The 23,057-nt window shown below is 47.2% G+C and overlaps 2 protein-coding genes across 3 annotated transcripts; both read right to left on the reverse strand.

The window, feature by feature from the left end:
* Positions 1 to 441: 441 nt before the first annotated feature.
* Positions 442 to 13,051, reverse strand: LOC122181573 (vitamin D3 hydroxylase-associated protein). 2 transcript variants are annotated; one of them, XM_042874124.1, is made up of 16 exons: positions 12,912 to 13,051; positions 11,050 to 11,177; positions 10,007 to 10,120; positions 9,539 to 9,682; positions 9,172 to 9,305; positions 8,649 to 8,855; positions 8,262 to 8,302; positions 7,835 to 7,959; positions 7,166 to 7,291; positions 6,520 to 6,617; positions 5,745 to 5,844; positions 4,956 to 4,999; positions 4,355 to 4,394; positions 2,649 to 2,757; positions 1,741 to 1,886; positions 442 to 1,566 (listed from the first exon to the last, which is right to left on the reverse strand). In XM_042874124.1, the coding sequence occupies exons 1-16, from the start codon at positions 12,919 to 12,921 to the stop codon at positions 1,438 to 1,440; spliced, it is 1,695 nt and encodes a 564-aa protein (XP_042730058.1). In that variant the 5' UTR covers positions 12,922 to 13,051; the 3' UTR covers positions 442 to 1,437. The 2 variants fall into 2 exon arrangements, with proteins under 2 accessions (XP_042730058.1, XP_042730057.1); XM_042874123.1 differs by lacking the exon at positions 12,912 to 13,051 and having other exon boundaries at positions 11,050 to 11,658.
* Positions 13,052 to 13,545: 494 nt separating this feature from the next.
* On the reverse strand, positions 13,546 to 22,813 carry LOC122181474 (fatty-acid amide hydrolase 1-like). The gene is made up of 15 exons (XM_042873980.1): positions 22,609 to 22,813; positions 21,455 to 21,568; positions 21,041 to 21,184; positions 20,614 to 20,747; positions 19,738 to 19,944; positions 19,238 to 19,278; positions 18,588 to 18,712; positions 18,273 to 18,398; positions 17,452 to 17,549; positions 16,993 to 17,092; positions 16,678 to 16,718; positions 16,170 to 16,209; positions 14,391 to 14,499; positions 13,933 to 14,078; positions 13,546 to 13,843 (listed from the first exon to the last, which is right to left on the reverse strand). Exons 1-15 carry the CDS (start codon positions 22,783 to 22,785, stop codon positions 13,715 to 13,717), a joined length of 1,731 nt encoding a protein of 576 aa, XP_042729914.1. The 5' UTR covers positions 22,786 to 22,813; the 3' UTR covers positions 13,546 to 13,714.
* Positions 22,814 to 23,057: the final 244 nt, after the last annotated feature.

Consider the following 23,057-nt stretch of genomic DNA (forward strand, 5'->3'; position numbering starts at 1 on the left):
CTCCGTGGCTGGGCACAACGTTTACTGCAAGAAGTTTTCTTTTTAGTGTCTCATTCTGGGCATGCAGACAAGAGGAGGAAGCCAGATGAGCTGAATGAGGAGGAGAAGAACAGTAATAGGGGTGGGGAAGAGCAGATTGGAACCATGCTTGGAGAATTGAAACAGCTGTTTCAGAGTGAAAGGTGGATTAGTCCTAATTGTTGTTAGTTTCACCCATTTCTGGGTACTTGCTTTTAGTTACTTCCTCACTTGAGCACTGGTCATCACGTCTCTAATATCTTCTGTCACATTCTGTTACACCAGGCAGTCCTATCTATGTCAGATATTGTAAGAGAACAGTGACCTGTCCTAACAATGTATGTATGTCCTGCTGATACCAGTTCTTCTGGGGAGCTTTATGTGCTCCCAATATTGCAACAAGACAAAGTTTACCCTGCAAAGTGAGGAAAACTAAGCAGATACAAGTCTTTATTAAAATTCTCCTGAATAATCAAAGCAAAGCCTACAGCCAGGATGTTGTGCTGGACATAAGTGGAACAGGAAACCTGGAGTGCAATGGCTAGGTCAAGGACAGCATACAATTTTCACAGTGAAGCTGGAAGTACCAAAACTGAGCCACAGAAATGTTTGAACTCAGATTTCCCTTTAGTGATTATAGGCAATGAAAAGACAAAATAGCAACCTTCTTTTCCTATTGCTTAACTGGAAAAAACAGTGGGGAACAGGACTGAAGGCAGATTATTTACTATTCAGACAGCATGTGCTCAAACAGTGATAACAAAGCTTTCCACTACTTGCTGCCCAATTAAACTGTAGAGCTCGCTGCCATTGTATGGTGTGGAGACCAAAAGAACAACAGAGACCAAGAAGAGGCTGAACTAGTTGTTAAATTATTGATGACCAGTTACTGATGGGCTAACTGCAACCTTTTGTCAACTAATGGCACAGCCAAAGAGAGAATCCTGCCAGGTTATACTCTCCCTTAAACATCTGCCACTGCCACTGTTGGAAATAAAATATAGAGGTAATCAGCTCTTCAGCCTTATATTATACACCAAATATTGTCTCGCTATGGTTTTCAGACTCCTTTGCTCCAAATTAACTCTCTTGCCTTTCTTTTAGTTTTCTCATAGAACCAAAGAGTGGCTTGGGTTGGAAGGGACTTCAAAGATCATCCAGTTCCAACTCCCTGCTATGGGCACGGTTGCCAGGCACTGGATCAAGCACTAGACCAGGTTTTATCTCACTTTAATGAAAGAGGAAGTTTGGATAGGGAATAGATTTTTCCAACTGCTTTCAAGCAGCCATTTATTGCCATTTTACTGAAATAGAATTTGGAGTCTGCAGATTGCTATCTGTGTTGCACACTGAGTAAAAGGTGATGGAGTGACGAGCAGGGTATTAAAGGTCAACATAAGCAAAGCAGATCCTGAGAAATCATGCATTTCTCCTCATGCCACGGGAAAGGTTCTCCACCTCCTTCATGAACCGAAGGCACAGCTCCTCCTGCCATGGCAAAGCCACACATTGCACAGCCACAGGCAGTCCCACGGCTCCTTCCACAGCCTGCAAAAATTAAGCGTGGTGTTGAGTCAGAGCACAGGGTGTGTAATGCCATCTCTTGACAGTACAGGAAGTGAAAGATATACAAGGAGACAGATGTCATCGTATGATGGAGAAAAGACAATATGCCAGGGGTGCATACTGTCATGGCCTTCTGCTAAGACTTCCTCTGCTCACCTCTTTCAGTCTCTTATCCCAAGGATCCTCGTAGTGCCCTCGGTAATGCTTCAGTTCTTCTTCATCAGCTCTTGTGACTGTGCTGACTGGCACCACTCCAGCAGGGAAGTTTAAGACATTGTACAAGTTGGTATAGGAGGTTGCAGCTGGAAAAGATCACACAGAACATGTAAAATTTAAGTGTGCTGGGCCAGTGAAGACTTTCAGATGATAATTCAGTTTGAAGGAATTTTGGACTGGAGTTGCTGGATCTAAAAAGACCATGGGACTCCTGGTGGGGAGGTTTGAAGGCTGCATGGTGGATATTAGCTCTGCTCTGAGAGAGATAGATATGAATATTTGACCTGAGGCAGACAAAGTCTGAACTTGTCTTTCACACTTCAGGGTAAAATCCTGGTATCCAGGTCTGTAACACCATCTAGGGCATTTCTAGGGCAGAGAGCTGCAGTTAGAGGGATGGAGGACTCTGGATGTTTCCTGGAAGCTATCAAATCTCCTCTTTCTGCAAGGCAGATTTTCATGTCTGCTCCTTGCAAAGCTCCTTACGGGGAACATAAGATGGCCGCTTTCAAAAGAACTTATCTTGAGATAAGAACTGCCAGCACCCTAGCAGCTCTCTTCACGTGCACTTTCAGAAGGTCAGATGATAAGGAGGAAGCTCACCAAGTAACTACTGGGACTGATGTGTCACTAAATGCTGCCCATAATAATCCAAACATCTGCAGCTCAGATGAAGTGGGAACATGAGGAGACACAGAGTGGAGAATTCCCTGTGCTAACTTCCTCAGAGGGAAGAGCAGACACTACACACAGTCTGAGGAATGTACAAGAGACCTAAACATCTTGCTGCTGCTCTGCCCACAAACAATAACATAGATGCATCCGTGAGATGTCTCAATGGAGATTACCAAATAGCTTCCCAGCATAGCCATGGTTAAAGGCTGGACCAAGTACAGGACAAAGAATCACATCCAGTTTTTGCTTCCTCCATTTAGCAATGAATTCAGTGCGGTAAACCTAGAGGGAAAGACAGAGTGGATGACAACCAATGCCTGTTGGACAGCAGTGGCAGATCAATGTCTACAGCATGGAAAAGGGGAAAAAAAGCATGCTTAGATAAAAGAGAAAGGTGGAATAAAATCTGAGCTGTACTTTGAGAGAGCCAGCAGGCTTCATTTTTCCTCTCCCAGGTCTATCCTGCCCAGACATAGGCACTGATGTCAGGTGGGCATTTCAGAGTTGACAGCTTGCTGTGCATGTTTACCCAGTCCTTACACACGGTTTTGTCTTTGCATTTGATTGAGTGGAGATCAACAGTAATTCAAATAAAAGTCCATTTCCTAAAAGCTTTGTTAGTTTGGTAGAAGAATCTAGAGTCTACTGAACATCAGGCAATGAATGAATCCATTCTCAAATTGCTGCTCCACTGTCTCTTAGTAAATCAATACGGATGGACCATAGGGCTACTTGAGCAGCCTCAGTACTACCGAGGGACATGGGAAGCTGGGGACAGGTTGAGATTGGACTACATGACCTTAGAGGTCTTTTCCAACCTCAGTGATTCCATGATTCTATTTTTTATCTGTTCTCAAATTTCATACGCAGCCTGAGATCATTCTGCTGAAAGTTTGACGAAAGAGAGGGTTTCCAGAAAATGCAGTGCAAGTAGTTTTGTGCTTTCCTGAGAGGAAAGCTGGTAGCTGGCCAAAAGTTTTGGGTCAATTCTTGTTTGTAATAAATGAAAACCATGAATAATGCTTTGCTGAAGAAAAAAAAAAATCCAAAATACCTTTGAGGTTACCAAATCTTTTTAGAGGATTTTCTTTTTCTTTTTCTTTTTTTTTATTTTTTATTTTTTTTGGCAGGGAGTGGGGTGGGAGTAGGAGAAGAATGATCTGCTTTCAGTCAATCAGACCTGCTGCTGTGAGCATGCATTTATATCTCATGACTGACACTGACGGAGGCTGCATGGTGGAAGCTGGAGGCATGTTTGCTCTCAGGGATGGTTGTAAGGGTGTCCTAAGCAACACAGATCCTTGTGAGGAGATGCTAAAATAGCTCAACTCCTTCAGCCTTGCAAAACACCAGCTAAAAGGGGATACAACTGCTGTCTGTAAATAGACTGGGATCGAGTGGAAAATACCAGAGAGGAGAGGTGTTATTTAAACTCAGGGATGGAATAAAATGAGTACGAACTGCAAGTGAACAAGCAGCAGAAGAAATAAGAAGGCTTCCAATCATCAGATCAGAGAGGAGAGGAGATGGCCAATAAAAATAAGTGCAAATGCAAAACCCAGGTTGTTTTGAAAAGGAACTTGATTGGTTTGTGAGCAGCGATGGGCTCAGCTGTCCATGATAACACTTCCTGTCCCACATTGCTGAACCAAAATGAGTTCATACAAAGTACATCTGAGCCAAAGAGTTCACAACTGCAGATTTTTACTCTGTCCTAATTTGGGCTGGGGAGAGTAAGCAAGTAGAGACCTCTACATTAGCATTGCTTGAAAAGCCCAGCTGCTTTATTTGAGATGACCCAACACCAGATCCATCACAGAGGTGAAACCAATGATAGGAATCCCTCACTGTATTTACGAAGGAAGATAAATCATCCTACCGCCACAGCTATATGCTGATCCCAGAGGTTTTTGGCAGACCTGGAATGGTGAAAAGATTGATTGGAATTGGGACTGTGGCAACAGAAAACAATAATAATAATACAAGTACAAATAGCCCATTGTTATGGGAACTACATGACCACCCCGGGAACAAGTCATAGCATTGCCTAGATGGTTCCACAGGGTCCACGTGTACTTGTGCATACATCAAAAGAGCCTACTGCCATGATATCATTTATTCTGACCTAGACAAAAATCATGGCAGTCTTTTAAATTCAACTGCTCTCAGTTTTTGTCTCTCAGAGGGGTCTGCACTTCACATCATACTGCATCCATATGCAGGTATCTGTACTGCCTTGGCACATTGCCTTCTGAGTACCAGAATCCACCTAACCATGAGGAAAGCTGCATTTATCTGTGTGAGCTGAGATATCCTAGCCCTGCCACAATGAGGAACTTTGGACCCTTAATTTCTGATGCCTCACCCTAGACAACACCATGCTGAGCCATAGTAATTTTGCACAGCAAGCTGGCATCTACTTGCATGAACCCAGTGGATACATCCACGTGAATCCCTTCCTCTACTTCAGTGCCACTTACCCCACTCCACAGAGAGCACTGAGATCCCGAGCAATTCGTGGGTACTTTGGTAGGGAAGAAGAAAAACTTGGGATTAGTCAACAATGCAGATGAAATAGATGGGACTTTATTTTGGGCATGCTTCTTGTCCTAGTAGAAGTGGCTCTGAAGATCAGGTACAGTTTCCAATGAGATGGCTGTAATCCAACAATAACTTACACATTCATAGAATTACAGAATCATTAAAGTTGGAAAAGACCACTAACATCACCCAGTCCTACTGTCAGCCCATCACCACCACACTCTCTAAGCCATGTCACTGAGTGCAACACCTACCCTTTTCTTGAAAGCCACTTGAAAGCCATCACCTCTCATCCTATCTCTGTTACCTGGGAGAAGAGGCTGACCACCTCACTACAACCTGCTTCCAGGGGATTGTAGAGAGCAATAGGTTCTTGCCTGAGCCTCCTCTTTTTCAGACTGAACAATTCCAGTTCCCTCAGCCACTTCCATCAGACTTTTATTCCAGGCCCTTCAGACCCTTTGTTGCCCTTCTTTAATTCAATTACAACAACTCCTAGGAATAAGGCTCTAGACAGCACTGCTAGCCCTGGAGAAAATCTCCTGGATGTGGAGATGATGTTTAGATCCTTGCATAGAGACCAAGTTTACTTAAGAATATGGCGTTTTAAAAACCTCCAGACTCTTGACACAAGGCAGCAAAGCATTGAGTGGTGCAGCCCATCATGTGTCAAGTTCCCCATCTTCCCAACTTCCTAGAACACAGATGAGACGTCTCCACATACTTACAATAGGCTTCAAAATGATAGCCAGGATCCTCTTCACCAAAGCAGGAAGCCTGTAAGTATTGAACTGGGACTTCAGATTAGGATCCACGATATCTCCTTTGCTAGAAGGACAGAGAGCAAAGGTACTCAGAACAAGAAACTTGTGCCAGAGGGCACAACCCTATTTGGAGGTGGCCAACCATACCCCAGAGTCAAATCCAGAGCTGGTTTCAGCTTGACTGCCCCAAGCTGAGTCTGCTTTACCCATGATAGCAATCAGCAAGCAATCTGTCTTTATCTTGACCCATAAGCCTTCTCCCTATTTTCCTATCCTATTTTCCCTATTATAAGGGAAGGCAGTGAGCAATTGGCAAGGTGGGCATCGGGCTGCTCAGCAGAGCTCACCCTCTGCACTTCTGTGGGAAGTTACACAGCTTGTGCTGTTCCCCATGTGCCACAGACTAATCACAAGCATAAAAACATTTGCCACAGCACTGCTGACACAGGGCATGCTGTTACCCTACGGGGTTACCCACGCATGTGACCTACTGTAGTGAGATAGTTGCTGTCCATGATGAATTCTCCCTTCCAGAAATCACTCCTCTGCTGCTCTCTCTTTAGAATCATAGAATCAGTAAGGTTGGAAAAGACCTCTAAGATCATCCAGTCCAACAATCCCCCTACCATCATGTTCATAAAAGCATGCATCCACAGGAACAAAAGCACCTTGGATGCATCCATTGGTCACACCGTGTCAAGTCTCAGGGTTTGCACTGAAAGCAATGAGTTTTACTCACAAAGCGTCCACCATGTGAGCAGCACCATCTGAGAAAATCCCTCTGGTAAACAGTTCATCTACCATGTAGTCAATCTTAGGTGGTGCAAAGGGAACAATCTGCCGGAAAACCATTCATTGTTCAAGAGGCAAGAAAGACAAATGGATTACAAAGCCCTGTGTAGACCTCCCTCCATATTCAAAGAGACCTGGGCTGCTGCCATCTGCCCTCTGTCCTTTCCTGTTTCCAAGGCATTAGCACACAATTACATGACTTTACATAGGCTTTTCTTCTTTGCTCCTTAGAAAAGTATATTTAGAGGCCAAGTATTCAAAACACCAAATATTCTTAATTTATACTTGTCATTAGAACAACACTCTATATAGACAATACTACTGGCAGAACCACAGTGTAGTTTAGGCTAGAAGTGATTCCTGGGAGCTCAACTGCTCCAAACCTGTACTCCACCCAAAAATCTGTAAACTGGATTCAGCAGATGCAGGATCGTGGAAGCTGCTGCAAGATTGATGCTTATGGAGATGCAAAACATGATGGAAAAAACACTGTCCCATGGCATTCTTTATAAAAGAGAGATGTGAAATGACTTGTCCAGACTCTGTAAGGAGCAGGATGATAGCTCCTAGTAACCACAGGTGTGAAAACTTACTGTATGCCCTGCTTCTTGGAGGAGCTTTCTGGTCTGTTGGACGGCCCGTTTCATACTGGGTGAGGGTTGGAAGTAGCCATCTTCTTCATAATATCCAATCCGAAGTGGCTTTGAACTGGTGTAAACCTGTGAGAAGAGCCACTGCTTGGACACATGTACCAGATCAGACCGTTCCTAGGAAGGCAGACAGGGCTGGAAGAAAGACAGGGCATTTGGGCTAGTGGAAAGAGCCATATGTCAGGAATAATTGTCTGTATAGCAGGGACAATTGAAAGATGCTAAGACCTGAGCCAGAAAGCAGCAAATGGGCAGAACCAGAGAGATAATTGCAAAGCGTAAAGATTTCTTAGGTTCATGGCTTCTCAATAAGGCTCTTTTTAAAGATGTGAGGGGTGAATTTCTCTGATCAGGAAAAATGAATTCCTTTAGGAAGCCAACAAGTCTTTTCCAGGCATTGCTGGGAAGGCAATGGTAGGGATCAGCATTCAGCAGGCCTCGTCTGCCAACCCTGTCTGTGGCTTCTTCTCATGGTTGCTCGTGCTGGGACCCGTCTGATCAGCAGCACTGCTTCCCCTTCACTGTCTTCAGGTATGAAACCAGATGAGAATCTCTCAAGATCTCTCTTTAGTGGTAGACAAATGGAGGCATGGGACTGCCTCTGAGCCTCACCTCCTCATCAAAGGGGATGGGGGGCACGGTGGGATCCAGACGGAACATCTCCTCACAGAGCAGCGCCTTCATGCAGAGGGCTAGGCTGTCCACATCCCTTGCTATTGGCCCCAGCATCCCTATCACTGCAAGCACAAAGATCCCATTATTTCAGGCAGGTGGGCCTGGTGCTCCCTTATAGTAGCTGGTAGTGGCCCAGAGGAGAGGGGTTTTATTCAGGCCAGGGAAGAGGACTGGGGAATGAATGTGCAAGAAGTGAGCAAGGAAGCCTGCCAAGGACAGTCCCTAAGTCTCAGAGGCAGGATGCCATCTTCTGGGCCAGCCTTCTGCTGGCACAAGTCCCATTCAAGAGGAACAAGGACTGCAGCCACGCTGCCAACAGCAGAGAACGTTTGGCAGTAGTAATATATTATCTGGATGAACTTACCTGAGCTCATTCCTGCGATAGGAGAAATCACACCCAATTTGCTAGAAGCAGAATGGGAGAAGCAGATTAGATATCTAAGGTGTCATGCTCTAAGGTGTGTCACCATGCTGGGTTGCAGACTTCCCATTTGCCCCAGTGACTATCTAGGAGGACCAAAGGCCCTGCAGAGACTTGGCACCCTTCTAGATTAGGAAGAGTCCCAGGAGCATTAAGTTGCCAGGTGCTAGAGATGTTTTTTATCATTTCCTTTCCCTGGTGCTTAAGCAATTCCTCATCTGAGAATAACCCATCTCTGATAAACAGAAATTTATTGTGTAGTTTGGTGCACTGCAGGAAAAACTTTTCACCCTCTACATTAGCTGGAAGGGGACAGTTGTTAGGGTGTACCTGATCCTGAAGCCTGTGGGTTTAAGCCCACATAGCCCACAGAAGCTGGATGGCAGGCGGATGCTGCCAGCTACATCCGAGCCAATGCCCAGGAGGGAGCCTCCCCCTGCAATCAGAGCTCCTTCCCCTCCTGAGGAGCCCCCGGGGGTCTTCTGATGGTTGAGGGGGTTCAGCGTCTGGCCAAAAATGAGATTGCTGCAGTCATAGCTGGGGAGAAGAACAGCAGGTGAATGAAGTACTTCTATCTCCACAAATCATAAAGACAAGACAATGCATAATTAATGCTAGGGGTAGAATCACTGTGAACTAGATATGTTGATTAGGATAGGAAGAAAGAGGCATCGAAAATAAATACTTTCTTTGTAGCATTCTACAGAAAGACCAAGGAATGGTAGTTTGAGATTAATTCAGCGTGCGTGATTTGTTTGGAAGAGGGTGGGAACTTGTGCATGTGGCCCCACTCACTCTCAGTTCACAAGACTTGCATGACACAGTGTTTTCATGAAGATGCACACGAAATTACTTTATCATTGTCTGCGGGATGTTGGTTTTCACAAAGGGGATTGCCCCCTGGCTCTTCAGAACCTGGACGATGACGCTGTCTTCTTCCTTCATTTGGCCCAGAAACTTCACCATCCCACCAGTGGAGACATGACCCTTGGGGATAGGAAGCAAAGCTCTCTAGGTACCAGTAAAGATGCTGTTCAGAGCTGTAACAACTACAGAAATAACATGTATGGTCCAAAGCATCCTTGTTTGAGGGCACCCTTGGTTAGCTGTGATAAGGTAAAAAGGATAAAGCTGGATCCCATATACAAAGGTAGAGACATCGTGGACATCCTTGTCTGTTTCCAGCCCCAGGCCAAGGGGAGGGGGAATTAGGGATGTACCTTGCAGTCAATGTGGTCCTTGATGCTGACAGGAATGCCATAGAGCAGCCCCTTCTCCTTCTGTTTCTTCAGTTTCTGGAGCTGATCCTCACAGCCATGAATGAAGTCTATTACACAGTTCACTTCCTGATTCACCTCCAGAGCCTTTCCAGAGAGGTTGGATAGAGTAGCAAGATGAATAAATAGATTGAAGGAAAGAAACAGCACTTTGTGTTTTCAAGCTGAGAATTCAGTCTCCTCAAACCTCCAGCATTCAGCAATCATTATTCAGACTTTACCTATGAATTTTACATACTTATTTTGGGGATAATTTTCTGCCCTGGATCTCTGGATTCAGCCACAAGCCACCCTTCATCCATCCTGACAAATTGTGATCTCATGCATTGCCATTCTCCCACAAAATAGGCTGGTTGCAAGCAGCACCAGAGGAGCCCTGGAGCATCTCTCTATGTTGGAGACATCACTCACTTTGCCTATATAGGAGTAGAGAACGCTTTCTGGGGACAGGGACCCCTCCTTCAGCTTCTCCGCCAGCTCCACCATGGTCAGTGAGAGGATGTGTGCAGTCTGGGTGCCTGGGTTCTGCAAAGGGAAAGAAATTTGGTGCAGAAAGAGGAAGACAACAGGAAAGGCTGGTGTTGAGGTTGCAAATCCCATGTTCTAACATCTGCCTGGCAATGACCCTGAATAGATGTCACAGTTCAGCCTGGTTTCCATGACAAAGATCTGTTATATGGCATTTGAACCAGCTAAAGTTTTACAAAAATGTATCATTAACTTGGAGAAAAAAAAGCGTGTAGACTGTTTGTAGCCTCCCACTGCTCCTTTCCAAGAACAGAATAGCAACTGGTGTTCATTTTGGGTTTAAGACCAATCCTGAATCCAAAGACTGAACCTTCTGAAATCTGTGTGCTTCTTGATCTAGGGGTATGGAGGAAGAAATGGCTTTCAGTCACTGAGGCGCAGATGTTAGAGGGACCTGTACATTGAGGACAGTGTGGTGGATATTGGAAGTTATTGCCTCAGGCTGCCCAGGGAGGTGGTGGAGTCAACCCTCCTTCCCCCCGGAGATTTTCAAGATGTTCAGTGAGTAACAAGGTCTAGAGTGATCACAGATGTGGGTTGATGGTTGGACAAGATATTCATATTGATCTTCCCAATCTTAATGACTCTACGATTATGTGAGATGTTGGGATGGCAGAGGTGAGGAGGATAGGAGCAGAAAGTCTTAGCAGGATGAACAGATGAGCAGTGATATGGTTCAGACTCCAATCCATCACTCACGCTCAGGATTCCCACAACATAATCTGTATTACAAAATATCTCCTTTAGGCTGCCTTCTCAGCTTGAGATTTTTGGTAACAATAGAGGTGATGACCCTTAAAAAAAGCTGGTAATGATCCAAAGTATGCATATTCCTGCCTTTGCCCCCACAATCTATCAGAAATTGTGTTTCTTCAGTTACCCAAAATACAATCCCATCCTTCCACACATGCTTTTCCCCAAATTACCTCTTGCTTAAACCTGCGAGCTGCCTTCTCCATTCTCTCCAGAGCCAGATCCCGTGTTCTTCTTGCTTCTTCCATCTTCTGCTGGATTCTCCTGCGACCCAGCCATTTCAGCAGCACAATGGCTGAAGCTGAACCACAAAACAAGGCTGAGAGAACGTGAGGGTCAGCCCACAAGGGGTCTAGGACCTGCCACAGTCGCTCCTGGATCATGATTTTTCTCCTGGTCTGGTGCAGTTACAAACACTTGGGTCTCCTACCCTCTCCTAAGGAGAGTTGATGTATGAAGAATATTCAGTTGCCTTCTGGGCAAGATCAGCTCTGAGACAAAGTTGTGTTAACAAAATCCAGGAATGGACTTCTTAAGACTGTGGACTTTGAAAGGGTCTGCCTGCCCAAGGAACACTGTGGGTTGGGCTGCAAGCTGCATACTTGGATCACACGAGGTCTGGAGGGGATGTCCCTCAAGGTTGTGGCTCTCCAGGCCACTGCCTGCTGCTAGAAATAGTTGATTAACAGAGCTGAGTATCTTAAAAACCCTGGCCTGGCTTATCCCCACATCTAATAATTAATAAGCAGTTAAGCCCATTAACTAGAAGCACCCAACTGTCATCTCTCTTCCCCTAGCAACAGCACGCACAGCCTTCAGCACTGGCTGGGCCAGCCTTGCTCTGGGGAACTTGCATTTATTGGAGAGGAGGGAGCTTAGGAGAACAAAAGGCTTGCAGTGAAGATTAAGCACAAGCAGGAAATGATTCTGGAAAGGCAGACTGGAAGGACCTATCTGAAGCTGCCTCCAAGGAGTATGACTGTTCTGTCATTCTCTATCCAAGCCTCCTTAAAAAGTATTTCAGCAATCCATATCAGGGAAATCTCCTCTGATGGGTTCAGTATCCCATCTACTCCCAGTAGTGTAGTAGAGCTTGTAAGGAGACTGGGTCCTGGGAAGTCATCACTGTCGAATGGAGAGGTCTTCCTTGGGAGCTGAAAGCCAGTGCTCGTGCTGCTGTTGTGTTACCTTGCTTGTACATCCCATGGAATTATTACTGTGGCAGCAGGAAGGGAACTACAGAGAAGAAGCAAGACTTCACTGAGAAACTGATTGCTAACTGGAAAGGAGAGGGTGTCCTTCTTGTCCATCCATGATGGACAGCAAAACCCAGCCAAGTCAGCGTGGACATCACCAACCTCTCCTCACTGACTGTGGGGAGGTGATCCTCATTCACACATCCCAGCTTTAAGTTTCAGGGCCAACTGCCTGCTCTGGACTGAGGTTCCCAAAACCACACAGTAAGCCCAGCACTGGCCCTTGGCAGTGGGCACGGTTTGTTGGAGGCTTTTGCTCAGGGCTTCCGGAAGAATCCTTATTGGTTTAGGTCCACTGGCATCTCCACCCGTAGGACTCCTATGTCCCACCCACCTCCTTGCTAATGAGAGACTGGTTAACAAAACTGGTTAAACTAATGAGGCTGGCTGGGCAGTGAGCTACACCCTGCCAGCTCAGGCCAACACGTGGGCATTCCTCCTCCTGGGACCATCTCCTCCCAACTCGAACTTTAAAGTGCAAACAGAAAATCCCAGACCAATATTTTCCATGTAGGCAGTGATTGCCTACAAATGGTGAAAAACTCAGTCCAAGCTTCTCTGGAGCTGTTGTTACATAGCATTCAGTCCTGGGATGCCTGAAGTTCCCCTCCCTTCCTCTTCCACTCCTTTTTTAAAGCCTGCTGATAGAGAATTAGAGCTCTGGGGCTGCTATTTGACAGGCTGGGCTAAACCCTCTGCCCAGCTCCTGACGAAAACCTATCATTTCTATGACTCTGGTTTAAACAATAACAATGCCTTTAAAACCAAAGCACCCATACCTTTTCCCATCAAAGCTTTGTTTCGATTTATCTGTGAGCAGTTGCATCAGCAAAACGCATTGCGGAGTTCCTTTCTCAGACACCCACAGATGCCTTTTGGGAGCAGCCGCCGCTGCCAATCGCGGTGTGGGTGTCTGCCAGCAGCCATGAGACCTCGCTGAAAACCTGGCCTGGCTCCCTCTGCAAATGGAAGGCACGAATGTGCAGCAGAGCAGGGCTCTGACACTGGCGTGCTGCTGGGTTTGTGCAAGACAGCGAGCTGTACTGTTTATACCTCTGCTCTGGGGAAGGCAGGCGTACCTAAGGGATGGGGGGTTGCTAACCAGTTTTTCCCCTTTATGCTCACCCATGCCAGTGTGGTGTAAGCAGCTCTACCATCCGGGAAGTGGTCCAGCTCCCTCCCTGCTTATCAGAGGTTTAGTTTTGACCTTTGATTGCCGGTGCGTGACAGGAAAAACCTTCCTCCCTCATAATGCAACTTCTGTGGAGCTGAGAACTGGAGGCACAAACCCTTCCTATGGCACTGAAAGCAGGAATCTGAGTGTCTTAGATAACATGTCCAAAAAACAAAAAAAAACAAAAACAAAAAAAACCCACCACCAAACCTCCCCACAAAAACACACCTGAAACAGACTTTCCACTAACAAAAATCACTGTATTGGGTAAATTGGTGTAAACATTTGACCTCATCTCACTTTTCCACAATCCACCCAATCATGGATGGGAATGCCAGTCCTGCAGGCAGGTGAGATGCGAGGGCAGCTTGCACCGCTCTGAGCTCAAATCCCGCTCTGGGTGAGGACTCAGACAATCATGTTTTTCTTCATGACAAGTGTCTCCACTTCCTTCATGAACCGGAGGCACAGCTCCTCCTGCCACGGCAAGGCCACACACTGCACAGCCACCGGCATCCCCTCGGCACTGCTAAAAGCCTATGGCAAAAAGAAAAGGGAGAGGGTAGGGGATATGGCAGAGATGAGATGGGGACACTGTACCCCCCAGGGGACCTGGCACAACTCACCGTTGCCAGGCCCCGGTCCCACCAGTCTCGGAAATAGCCTTGGTAGTTCTTCAGCTCCTTCTCATCCTCATCTGTCGCCAACGTGACGGGGACAACACCAACAGGGAAGTCCAAGGAGTTGTACAGCATGGTGTAGCTGACTGCCACTGGGGGAAAAAGGGAGCTCACAGCAACAGGAAGAACCTTCACCCCCCTCTGTGTTTGATCACAGCACACGTGAATGCCCAACACCACTTCCAACTAATAGGCATCTGTGCTGCGAACTCAGTGGCTGCAGGATGGAAGCCTGCCCCTTGGTTCCTGCACACACCAGGGTGGTTGTCCAGAAGCCAAGCTGCCCAAGAGCTGAGTTCTTCCCACTGCTGCCCAGTGCCTCAGAAAGCAGGGGAAGGAGGAAAAATGCTTCCCATTTACACTGGCAGGGAGGCTATGGCTTGAGGTCAACCAGGCAGTCCTACCTGAAAGCTTTGCTGGGTAGCCAATAAGGAGAGCTGGGCCCAGCATGGGACAAAGCATCACGTCCAGATTCAGCTTCTTCCACTGGGCAATGAACTGGTGGCAAGACTCCTGAGGGGCAAACACACCGGTGGTCAGTGGGATGGATGCACTGTCCTATGGTTGAAGCCCCGCTGGGCTCCATCAGCTGTGGGGTGAACCACATCAGTCCAAATCCTAAAATCCAGTGGCTTTTGGGGAGCCATGGCAGCTCTTCTCTACTGAGAAGCCAGGCCCAGCATACCCATCACATAGCAACAACCAAAGAGCAATGTGCTATTAATGCTGCCTCAGCTGAAACCAGGAGAAGGGAAGGGTGTAGTGCAGTGCTAACCTCACCTGTCACACCATCACACACAGTCACACTGAAACCTGTGTGTGCTACATGTTACGTGCCCTTGTACCACTTGGAGAGTATAACAGTGATTACCAGTACTAATATTTCAACCCATCTCATGGTATCTCAAAAGAAAACAGAACCTAAAAAAAGAAAAACTGTGGATGAGAGAACTGAAAAAAATAGAAAGTCCATTGAAAGAAATTTGGGAAATAAAGCTGCTAATGTCAAATTTTAAGCTTTGGTGACAGATGAAAGTACTGATGCTACAGGTATGGCTTGATGTGCCATTTTTATAGGAGTTGCTGGTAATGAATATAATGTCACTGAGGAAATGGCTTCCTTGGTGCCTGTAGAAGACACAATGAATCTCTTGAATTGGATGAGGCAGAAAAAAAATACATTAAAGCAATTTTCTTTAACCTTTGTCAACAGATCTGGCATAGCTACCGATAAGCAATGGTTGGTAAAAAAGAGACATAAAATAAGAGATGATGCAATTGCTGCCAGCAACTCACTTGTGATGAAATATCATTGCATCATACATCAAGAAAATCTATGTGCAAAAGCTTTGAAGATGGATAATGTCATGCAGATTGTCATCAAAGCTGTAACTTCATCAAGTCCAAGGGACTGGCTCATTGCTAGTCCAGTTGTTCCTGAAAGGTATGGATGGTATGTTTTTATTGTGGACATAATTCACTTTTCTGAAGGAAGGTGGCTAAGCTGGGGTAAAATGCTGAACAGATTTTATGGTTTGTGAAATGAAATCAAATTCTTCATGGAGTCAAAGGAAAAATCTGTGCCAGAGTACGAAGATGAAAATGGCTCACAGAGTTAGCATTTCTGGGGGATGTCACTGCTAATTTAAATGAGTTACACACCTGTCTTCCTGGTGAAAATCAACTTGTCTGTGCTATGTTTCAAAACCGAGTTCAATATGAAACTTAAATTATGGCCAGCTCAAGTTACTGCAAATAATCACATGCATTTTGTTACACTGACTAAACCCAACCCTGTGAACAGCAAAAAATGTGAGCATATTTTTCTATATGAGGTTTCAAGACTTCAAAAAAAAAATCATCATATTTGACTGAATATTTGAATTCTTACCCTTCTTGTACTTCATCAAAAATCTCTGATGAAAACCTTGAGAGCTCACTAAGAACTGCAGCCACTTCCAGTGAACCAGCCTGATGCACTAGCTTCACAAAAATTAAGTCAAATATCCCACTAATTTTACATTTTTGCTGCTCTTTTTTATATTTTAATTAAAAATAATATTTAAAAAGTTAGTTAGTTCTATAGCTTAACTCTATTATATACTTTGTATGTGGCTCAAGACAAATCCTTTTCACTCAATGTGGCCCAGGCAAGCTGAAAGGTTGGGATACCTATGCTTTACCTCAATTTCATGATGAAGACTCCAGAGTTCTTCCACCGTGCTGAAAAAGGAAGCAAAACCAATGCAAGTTAGTGAGAAGTATTGCACAGAGCAGCTTTGTGGGCAGAGAAAAGCATCAAATAGCAGATGGGCACCGGTGAGCTCTGCTCCTGGAGCTGCAGCCAAGGGAGGATTTTGGCAAAGCTCAAGCTTTCCCCTCATTGCATGACAGATGCATTAACCAGTAGCAAAGCAGTCAGCACATTTCACTCCTGCAAACTTCATCCAGTTCATAAGCAAGAGGCTGCAAGTGCCCGCCCTTTTTTCCATCCTCAGCGCTACAACAGTTGGCAAAGCTCTGCAGTGCTAGTTATGACATGGATATAAACAGCTCTCAGTTTGCTCCCTCCCTTGTATTTTCTGCCTTGTATTTTCTCAGATGCATGCAGCCAGGGAAGTATCCCTAATGTAGCAAACATTGCTGCTCTCTGAAGAGAAACCCAAACCCTCATGTTTGGCATTTACTCACTTTGCTCTCAAACTTCTTATGACATTTGACAACCGAGGCACCTGACAAAGAGAAAGTAGTAAAGAAAATAGCTTACATTAATCCCAGCTCTGTCCTCTCAGCCATCTGCATCACAAATGTAGTGCTCAGGCAAGACTTGTGGCTTTTCCCCAAAATGGGGAGAGGGGGCAGAAATAACGTCTCTCCAGTTTGGAGGAGAAGTGTCTAAGCACAACCAGTATGCAAAGCCTGGAGAGTTCCCTCTGGTTAAGTCTTACTGCAACAGGAGACACCTATTGCTTGACTTCATCTAAGCTAGGAAGTAGTGCACCTTACAAAGGGTTTGGTAATCCAGGACAGCAGAGTTTTCATCCAGTTTGGTGACTTCGCCAACCAGAAGAATATCCCCAAGTTGCCTTTCTCCAGCTCCCCTTCACTGAAAAAGCAGAAGAGTGTTTAGCTGAACAGTATTAGAAAGCAATTACAGGAGATCAACTTGCACAGGATCAACTCCTCTAAATAGCATATCTCAATGAGAAGAAGGTTTTCTCATTTCCTCTGGGCTCCCGTTTCCCATGGTTTTATAGGCTCTGCACCCAGTTTCCTTTGATCTACCAAAGCTGGTAGCAGTCTTAAACAGAGCCAAAGTTCACCTTAATCTCTTGATTATTAGCTGCCCAGTAAATCCCTCTGCAGATCAGCCACTGTCCATATTCAGTAGATCTGCTGCCCAAGTCTAGGGAGGACTTCCATAGACAGGCACCAATCACACAAGCTATTTTGGGTTATACTCACAAATTCTTGAGAAAAGTGACACCTCCATCTGCAAACATTCCCCTGAAGCAGAAGTTATAAAGCGAGTAGTCCACATTTGTAAGTTCAAAGGGCACCAGCTGGAAAGACAACGGATGAGGTGTCAGTGGCACAAGCACAACAAAGCTGCATGGCAGGAGCCATCAAAGGCTAGCAAAGGCCCAAGCTGGGGTCCTTCTGACATCCTTTCAGGAGGGGCTCAGCCATTTGATATCCAACCAACCCCAGAGTACAAGGAACCCTCCAAAACCAGCAGCGAAGGACAGAGAGCACAAGGACTGCTTGGCTACAGATGAGCTGCCATCTGCATCTGCCCCTTTATTTTCTCCATGGGTCCTGGTTTCCAGATACAAAACCAGTCTGTGGCTTTCCAAGCATGCTACATGCAGTACACCTGTGAAACTGCCTGCCAAAGAACATCACACACAAGAGGTGAAATGGGTTTATTTATGAATGTTCATACAGTCCCAAAATCATTATGGTTGGGACAGACTTCCATCTAGTCCAACTGTCCACCTACCACCAATACTGCCTACTAACCATGTCCCTAAGTACCATATCCGCTCTTTCCTTAAGCACCTCCAGGGGCAGTGACTCCACCAATTCCCCTGGCAGCCTTTTCCAATGCATCACCAGTCTTTCTGAGATGAAATTCTTCCTAATACCCAACCTGAAATGTTGTGGGAAGTTGAACAGATTGAAGGCTCCTTCCCTGACAAATGTGCTTTATGGTCACTCCTGGGTCCTGAAGCCAAAAGGAAGCACAGCTGAAGCACGTCTGTTGGGTTCATGCAACACCCTACCGTGTGGCCAGCCTCCTCCAAGAGCTGCTTTGTCTCCCGAACAGCACGTCTCATGGCAGGGCTTGGCATGGTGAAGAAATCTGTTTCATAATAGCCTATGCGGAGGGGCTGTGTACTGGAATACACCTGCAGAACAAGGAAAAGCTCTAGCAGAAAGACTGTCAGAAGCCAACAGCACACACACGACGCAGGGCAGGGCACTTATCTCACCATCATACCAAACCACATAACATCACAGGTCGGCACGCCAATGGCACTTTGCCTAAGAAACAACAGCTCTTCTCACAGCCCTGCATCCCCTGCCAGGTCCCTTACCTCTTCATTGAAGGGAAGGGGAGGAACAGTGCTGTCCAGGTTGAACATGTCCTCGCACAGCAGTGCTCGCATGCACAGTGCCAGGCTCTCCACGTCTTTTGCCATTGGCCCCACAGCTGGGGTCACTAAGGGAAACCAGGAGAAAGCTTTTATGGCAGAAGGTCTTTAAAGGGACATGTCCCCCTCTTGGCATCATTCTGACTTAGTTTTGTGTTAGCAGCAGCTCCTTTTATAACCAGGACTAGGAGTGTCTAGAGGTCCCTTCCCACCAACAGCCCCATGGCTACAGACCCAGAGTTGTTATCCAACAATATCTCTCCATTGCACAGCTTACAAAGTAGAACAAAATCTTCACGGATCACAACTAAAGACATCCTTCCAACCACTAACCCCACCTCCCACAAAGCCGTGGCAGACATCACAGCAAGCTGGAGGGTTAGAAGATGTATCTGGGTTTGTGTAACACACAACTCATGCATATTCCAGCATTCTTCTCCAGAGCTGGGTATGCAGGTGGCTCTCTGAAAGAGTCCTTGAAAAGGAACCTGCTTTTCTCTTTGAACACGTAGGAGAAGCTAACCCTAGCTAGCTCAAAGTCCTTCCCAACCTTGCCTTTCTTCCCTCCCTGCAGGGCAACTGCCAGTTCCTACCTGACTTCTGCCCAAAGATACCAGAAATGACTCCTTTTTTGCTGCAAAGAGAAACAAAAGACAGCCACTGAATTTTCAGAGAAAGGAACACATTGCCCTCCCTTTGCAGATGCTGAGGTTGGCTGAAGGGGAAGCCCAAGTAACACCCAACCTAGGCCAGAATGGTCGTTATCTGACCCATCAGAAACAATTATACATTCTTAGCACGCAGGTGTAGAATCTTCCACTGCCTCTGTAGTGGGGGAACTGATGCTTCCCTCCTCCAGAAAGTGTCTGGGCAGGAGGGAGAAGTGAGCCCTTCCTGGTACCTCCCACATTTCCTCTTGCCCACAGAAACAGGAGCATCCCAGCACAACAAAACAGGTGGTGGTGGGTGTCACCCTGAGAGATTACAGCTTGTAGCTGGCAGTGTTGCCTGCAGCATGGGGTTTGGAACTCATTAATGTTTAAGGTATCTTCCAACCCATGCCATTCTATGACTCCATGATCACTCGCAGTACCTGAGTCTGTTCCCGGTAGGTTTGAGCGCACAGATCCCACAGAAGGCAGCAGGGAAACGCAGGCTCCCTCCTAAGTCTGTGCCAAAGCCCAGGATGGACCCACCTCCTCCTATGAGTGCCCCTTCTCCACCGGAGGAGCCTCCAGGAGTTCTGGTGTAGAGCAGGGGGTTACACGTCTGACCGAAGATTAAGTTATTGCAGTCATAGCTGGAGAGACAGAGAGTGTGCACATGAGGGGAGCACAGACAACTGCTGATACAGAACCTGGTCACTCCTTCCCTCCCCTTATGGGCGGGATGTGACAAGCTGTCCCCAGAAATGCACTGCCACAGGTCACTTGGCAGGGCAGAGGAACATGAGCAGGACATTACACCTGACCTCACCCCACATCAATAACATTGCGAGCAGTCTTGGCAGACACAACAGCAGGTTTGGAAACAGGATAATTTAAGGTTAACTAGCTAATGAGCCTCCTCTTCCATACATACATTTGCACTGGCCCTGCCAGGCCTGCTGCTGAGGTGTTAATTAGATTAAATTAAAAAAAAAAAAAAAAAAAAAGTGATTTCAAAACACCCAGCACAGGAAAGAAGGGTGGCATTTTTTCTCCTCTTCTCCTGCTCTCCTTTGTCTTTGTTTCATGTGAAGCTAGAATGAATTTTCATTCTGAGTGGCATTAAAGTGTAGAGACACCAAGGGTCTGGTGCTTGATCTGCTGGTTGGCAACCCTGCCCACAGCAGTGGGGTTGAAATGAGATGATCTTTGAGGTCACTTCCAACTCAACCCAAGCCGTTCTGTGATGGGGTCATTATTTAACAAGAAGTGCGAAATGAGAAAAAGACTTGATAGAAACCCAGCCCCAACTGCTCATGTACCTGATGAGGGACTGGGGAACATTGGTTTTCACAAATGGAATTGCCCCTTGTCTCTTGAGCACCTGCACCAGCACGCTGTCCTCTGCCACGGGCTTATCGATGTTTTTCACAAACCCCAACATAGAGTCATGGCCCTGGGGGCAGAGTACAACCAGGTTTCCAAATGCAGGATTGCACTTTTCCCCAAACCCTGTATTTTTATCTCAATCTAAAAGCATGTGCACGCACCATCCAGAACATATACATTGTGTGGTGTATTGCTAACAAAATCCAACCAGCCTTCTCTGTTGGCTTGTGTGGGAAATGGGCAGCAAATCCTATCATCCACCACAGCAAGCGTATTCTGCATCAGCTATGACATGAAGCTGAGGTTAAACTTCCCCCCACCACCCAATTTCAAAGCTCGGTCACATCATGTTGGTGGTACCTGGCAGTTGATGGAGTCCTTGATGCTGACAGGCACCCCATAGAGCAAACCCTTCTTCTCCCCAGGCTTTGTGTGCTGGAGCTGGGTCTCGCTTTCCTGCATGTACTCCGTGATGCAGTTTGTTTCTCTAGCAATCTGGAGGGCCTTGGGAAAAGAGACAAAGCCTACACATGAGACACAGCCTGCGGTGTTGGACAACCACATTCTGAAAAGCACACTTGTCTCTTCCTGCTTCCCCACCTCCCCAGCTGGCATCAGGAAGCCCTTTTTGTTCCTTGCCAAGAAGCTTTCGTGCCAAACCCCAACACTTGCCCTTGCAAAGATGTGGGGCTACACAGGTGCAAGGTGGTGCTTACCACTCCTCATTGCTCCAAACCAAGCCCAAGGCCATGACACCAGGCACCTAACCCTCACCTTTCTCACGTAGGCATAGAAGACATGCTCCGGAGGGAGGGAACCTTCCTGGATTCTCTTGGAGAGCTCCGGCAAAGACAGCGAGAGGATGGAGACCAAGTTCACTGAGGGATGCTATGGGAAAGGTTGGACATGGTTAGGTTAACTGATGGGGTCCTCCCTCTTCCCCTGGAACCCACTGTATTCCATCCTAAAAATAAATGCTGTTCAGTGGTCAGACGTAATATTTGCTCCTGGTAATGGAATCAAACCCACAGGGTCAGCAAAAACCCAAACTTTCTGCAGTCCTGTCTTCCCAGCCAGACTGGCTCAGTCTTCGGTCTTCCTCGGCTCTGTTGTGCTCAGACAGGTCTCAGCTGGGCCCTGGAGGAGATGCTCTGTAATACATGATTGACTGAACTGTGGGGGGAACTGGCCACATTCTTAGATATTGCTCAGCAAAGAATGAAAACAGCATGGTGCCAGAGCTGCTGGCATCACCAAGGGAGCTCACAAATTGGCTGAATGCAGGGAGTTCATCTGGGGCCAGCAGAAATCTCCCTAGCAGGGATGAGCACCAGATTCACGCTGGGCTCTGAACCACAAGCTGGGCAGCTGGATGTGACCGCAGAGCACGGCGTGCCGGCTTTGTGGCGAGCAGCCCCCACAGCCTGCCAGCTGTCCTTGGGTCTCGCCGTGCCGCCGAACTTTGGCCTCTGCTAGAAAATACGGCCTCTCCCATTTCCTACGGCTCCTTAACGAGCGGGAGGCTGAGCGTAAAACCATGGCGGGTGAGGCCAGGAGGCAGAAATAGCGCTTTAAACGTGGCGTTGGGATTTTCCTTCTCTTGCTGCTGCGAGCGGCTTTTTGCTGACTCCTGCACTCAACCGCCACGATGCGGGCAGCCCTTCCCTCCCACCACACCACGCTCATCAGCGGCGCTCCGGCCACATCTCTGCGGGGTGCAGCCATACAGCATTCAAAATTAAAGAATTACTGCAGATGAGGACCCACGATCCTCACTCCCAAACACCTGCCCAGAAACTGCAGGCATTGCTTCTCATCGGCCCGAAGGAAGGAAGCCCTGTTCTCTCCCCGTCCTCAGCACACGTGGGATCAGGGGAACTCATCCGAACCCTGCCAGGGGTGGGGAGAACGCAGCTTCCTGCACCCACCTGCTGCCGAAATGCGCGCACAGCCTTGTCCATCTGCTCCAAGCCTCTCTCCTGCCTCTCCCGAGCCTCCTTCACCTTCCTCCAGAGCCCCCTCCAACGCCGCCATCGCAGGAGCAGCAGCAACAGCCCGGCCGAGCCGCACAGCACGGCAGGCACCGAAGGCACGGCAGCCCGCATGCCGCTCCACGCCCCGCCGGCCTCGGGCTGCCCGCGGAGGTGGAGAGGAGGGAGGAAAACCCGGGGAGGACCGCCTGGCAGGGCGGGCTGAGCCGGGCCCTGCGGAGCGAGTTAACCGCTTCGCTGCTTGGGCGCAGGGTTGGGCAGCGGGGAGCGCTCCGGATAGAGCCCTGCGGTTCTTCTGTTGATAACGTGTGCTGCTCTCGCTTTGTGCCGGGGAGGATGTGTGTGTAACCGCCCCGCTGCGACTTGTCAGCTGTGTGGCTGCAACC

The sequence above is a fragment of the Lagopus leucura genome, unplaced genomic scaffold (genome assembly GCF_019238085.1).
Source record: "Lagopus leucura isolate 7727_CA_CO unplaced genomic scaffold, USGS_WTPT01 Super-Scaffold_100009, whole genome shotgun sequence".
NCBI classification, from domain to species: Eukaryota; Metazoa; Chordata; class Aves; order Galliformes; family Phasianidae; genus Lagopus; species Lagopus leucura.

Excerpts from the sequence above, each read along its gene's own strand:
- LOC122181474 (XM_042873980.1), bottom strand. The coding sequence starts at position 22,785 with ATGCGGGCTGCCGTGCCTTCGGTGCCTGCCGTGCTGTGCGGCTCGGCC. Across the intron at positions 17,550-18,272 it reads TGGAGGAGGCTGGCCACACG|CTGGTGCCCTTTGAACTTAC; the intron begins GTAGGGTGTTGC and ends TTGTCTTTCCAG. Across the intron at positions 16,719-16,992 it reads CCTGGATTACCAAACCCTTT|GTGCCTCGGTTGTCAAATGT; the intron begins GTAAGGTGCACT and ends TCTCTTTGTCAG.
- LOC122181573 (XM_042874123.1), bottom strand. The coding sequence starts at position 11,259 with ATGATCCAGGAGCGACTGTGGCAGGTCCTAGACCCCTTGTGGGCTGAC. Across the intron at positions 9,306-9,538 it reads AGGACCACATTGACTGCAAG|GGTCATGTCTCCACTGGTGG; the intron begins GTACATCCCTAA and ends CCTATCCCCAAG. Across the intron at positions 4,395-4,955 it reads AGTGCTCTCTGTGGAGTGGG|GTCTGCCAAAAACCTCTGGG; the intron begins GTAAGTGGCACT and ends TCACCATTCCAG.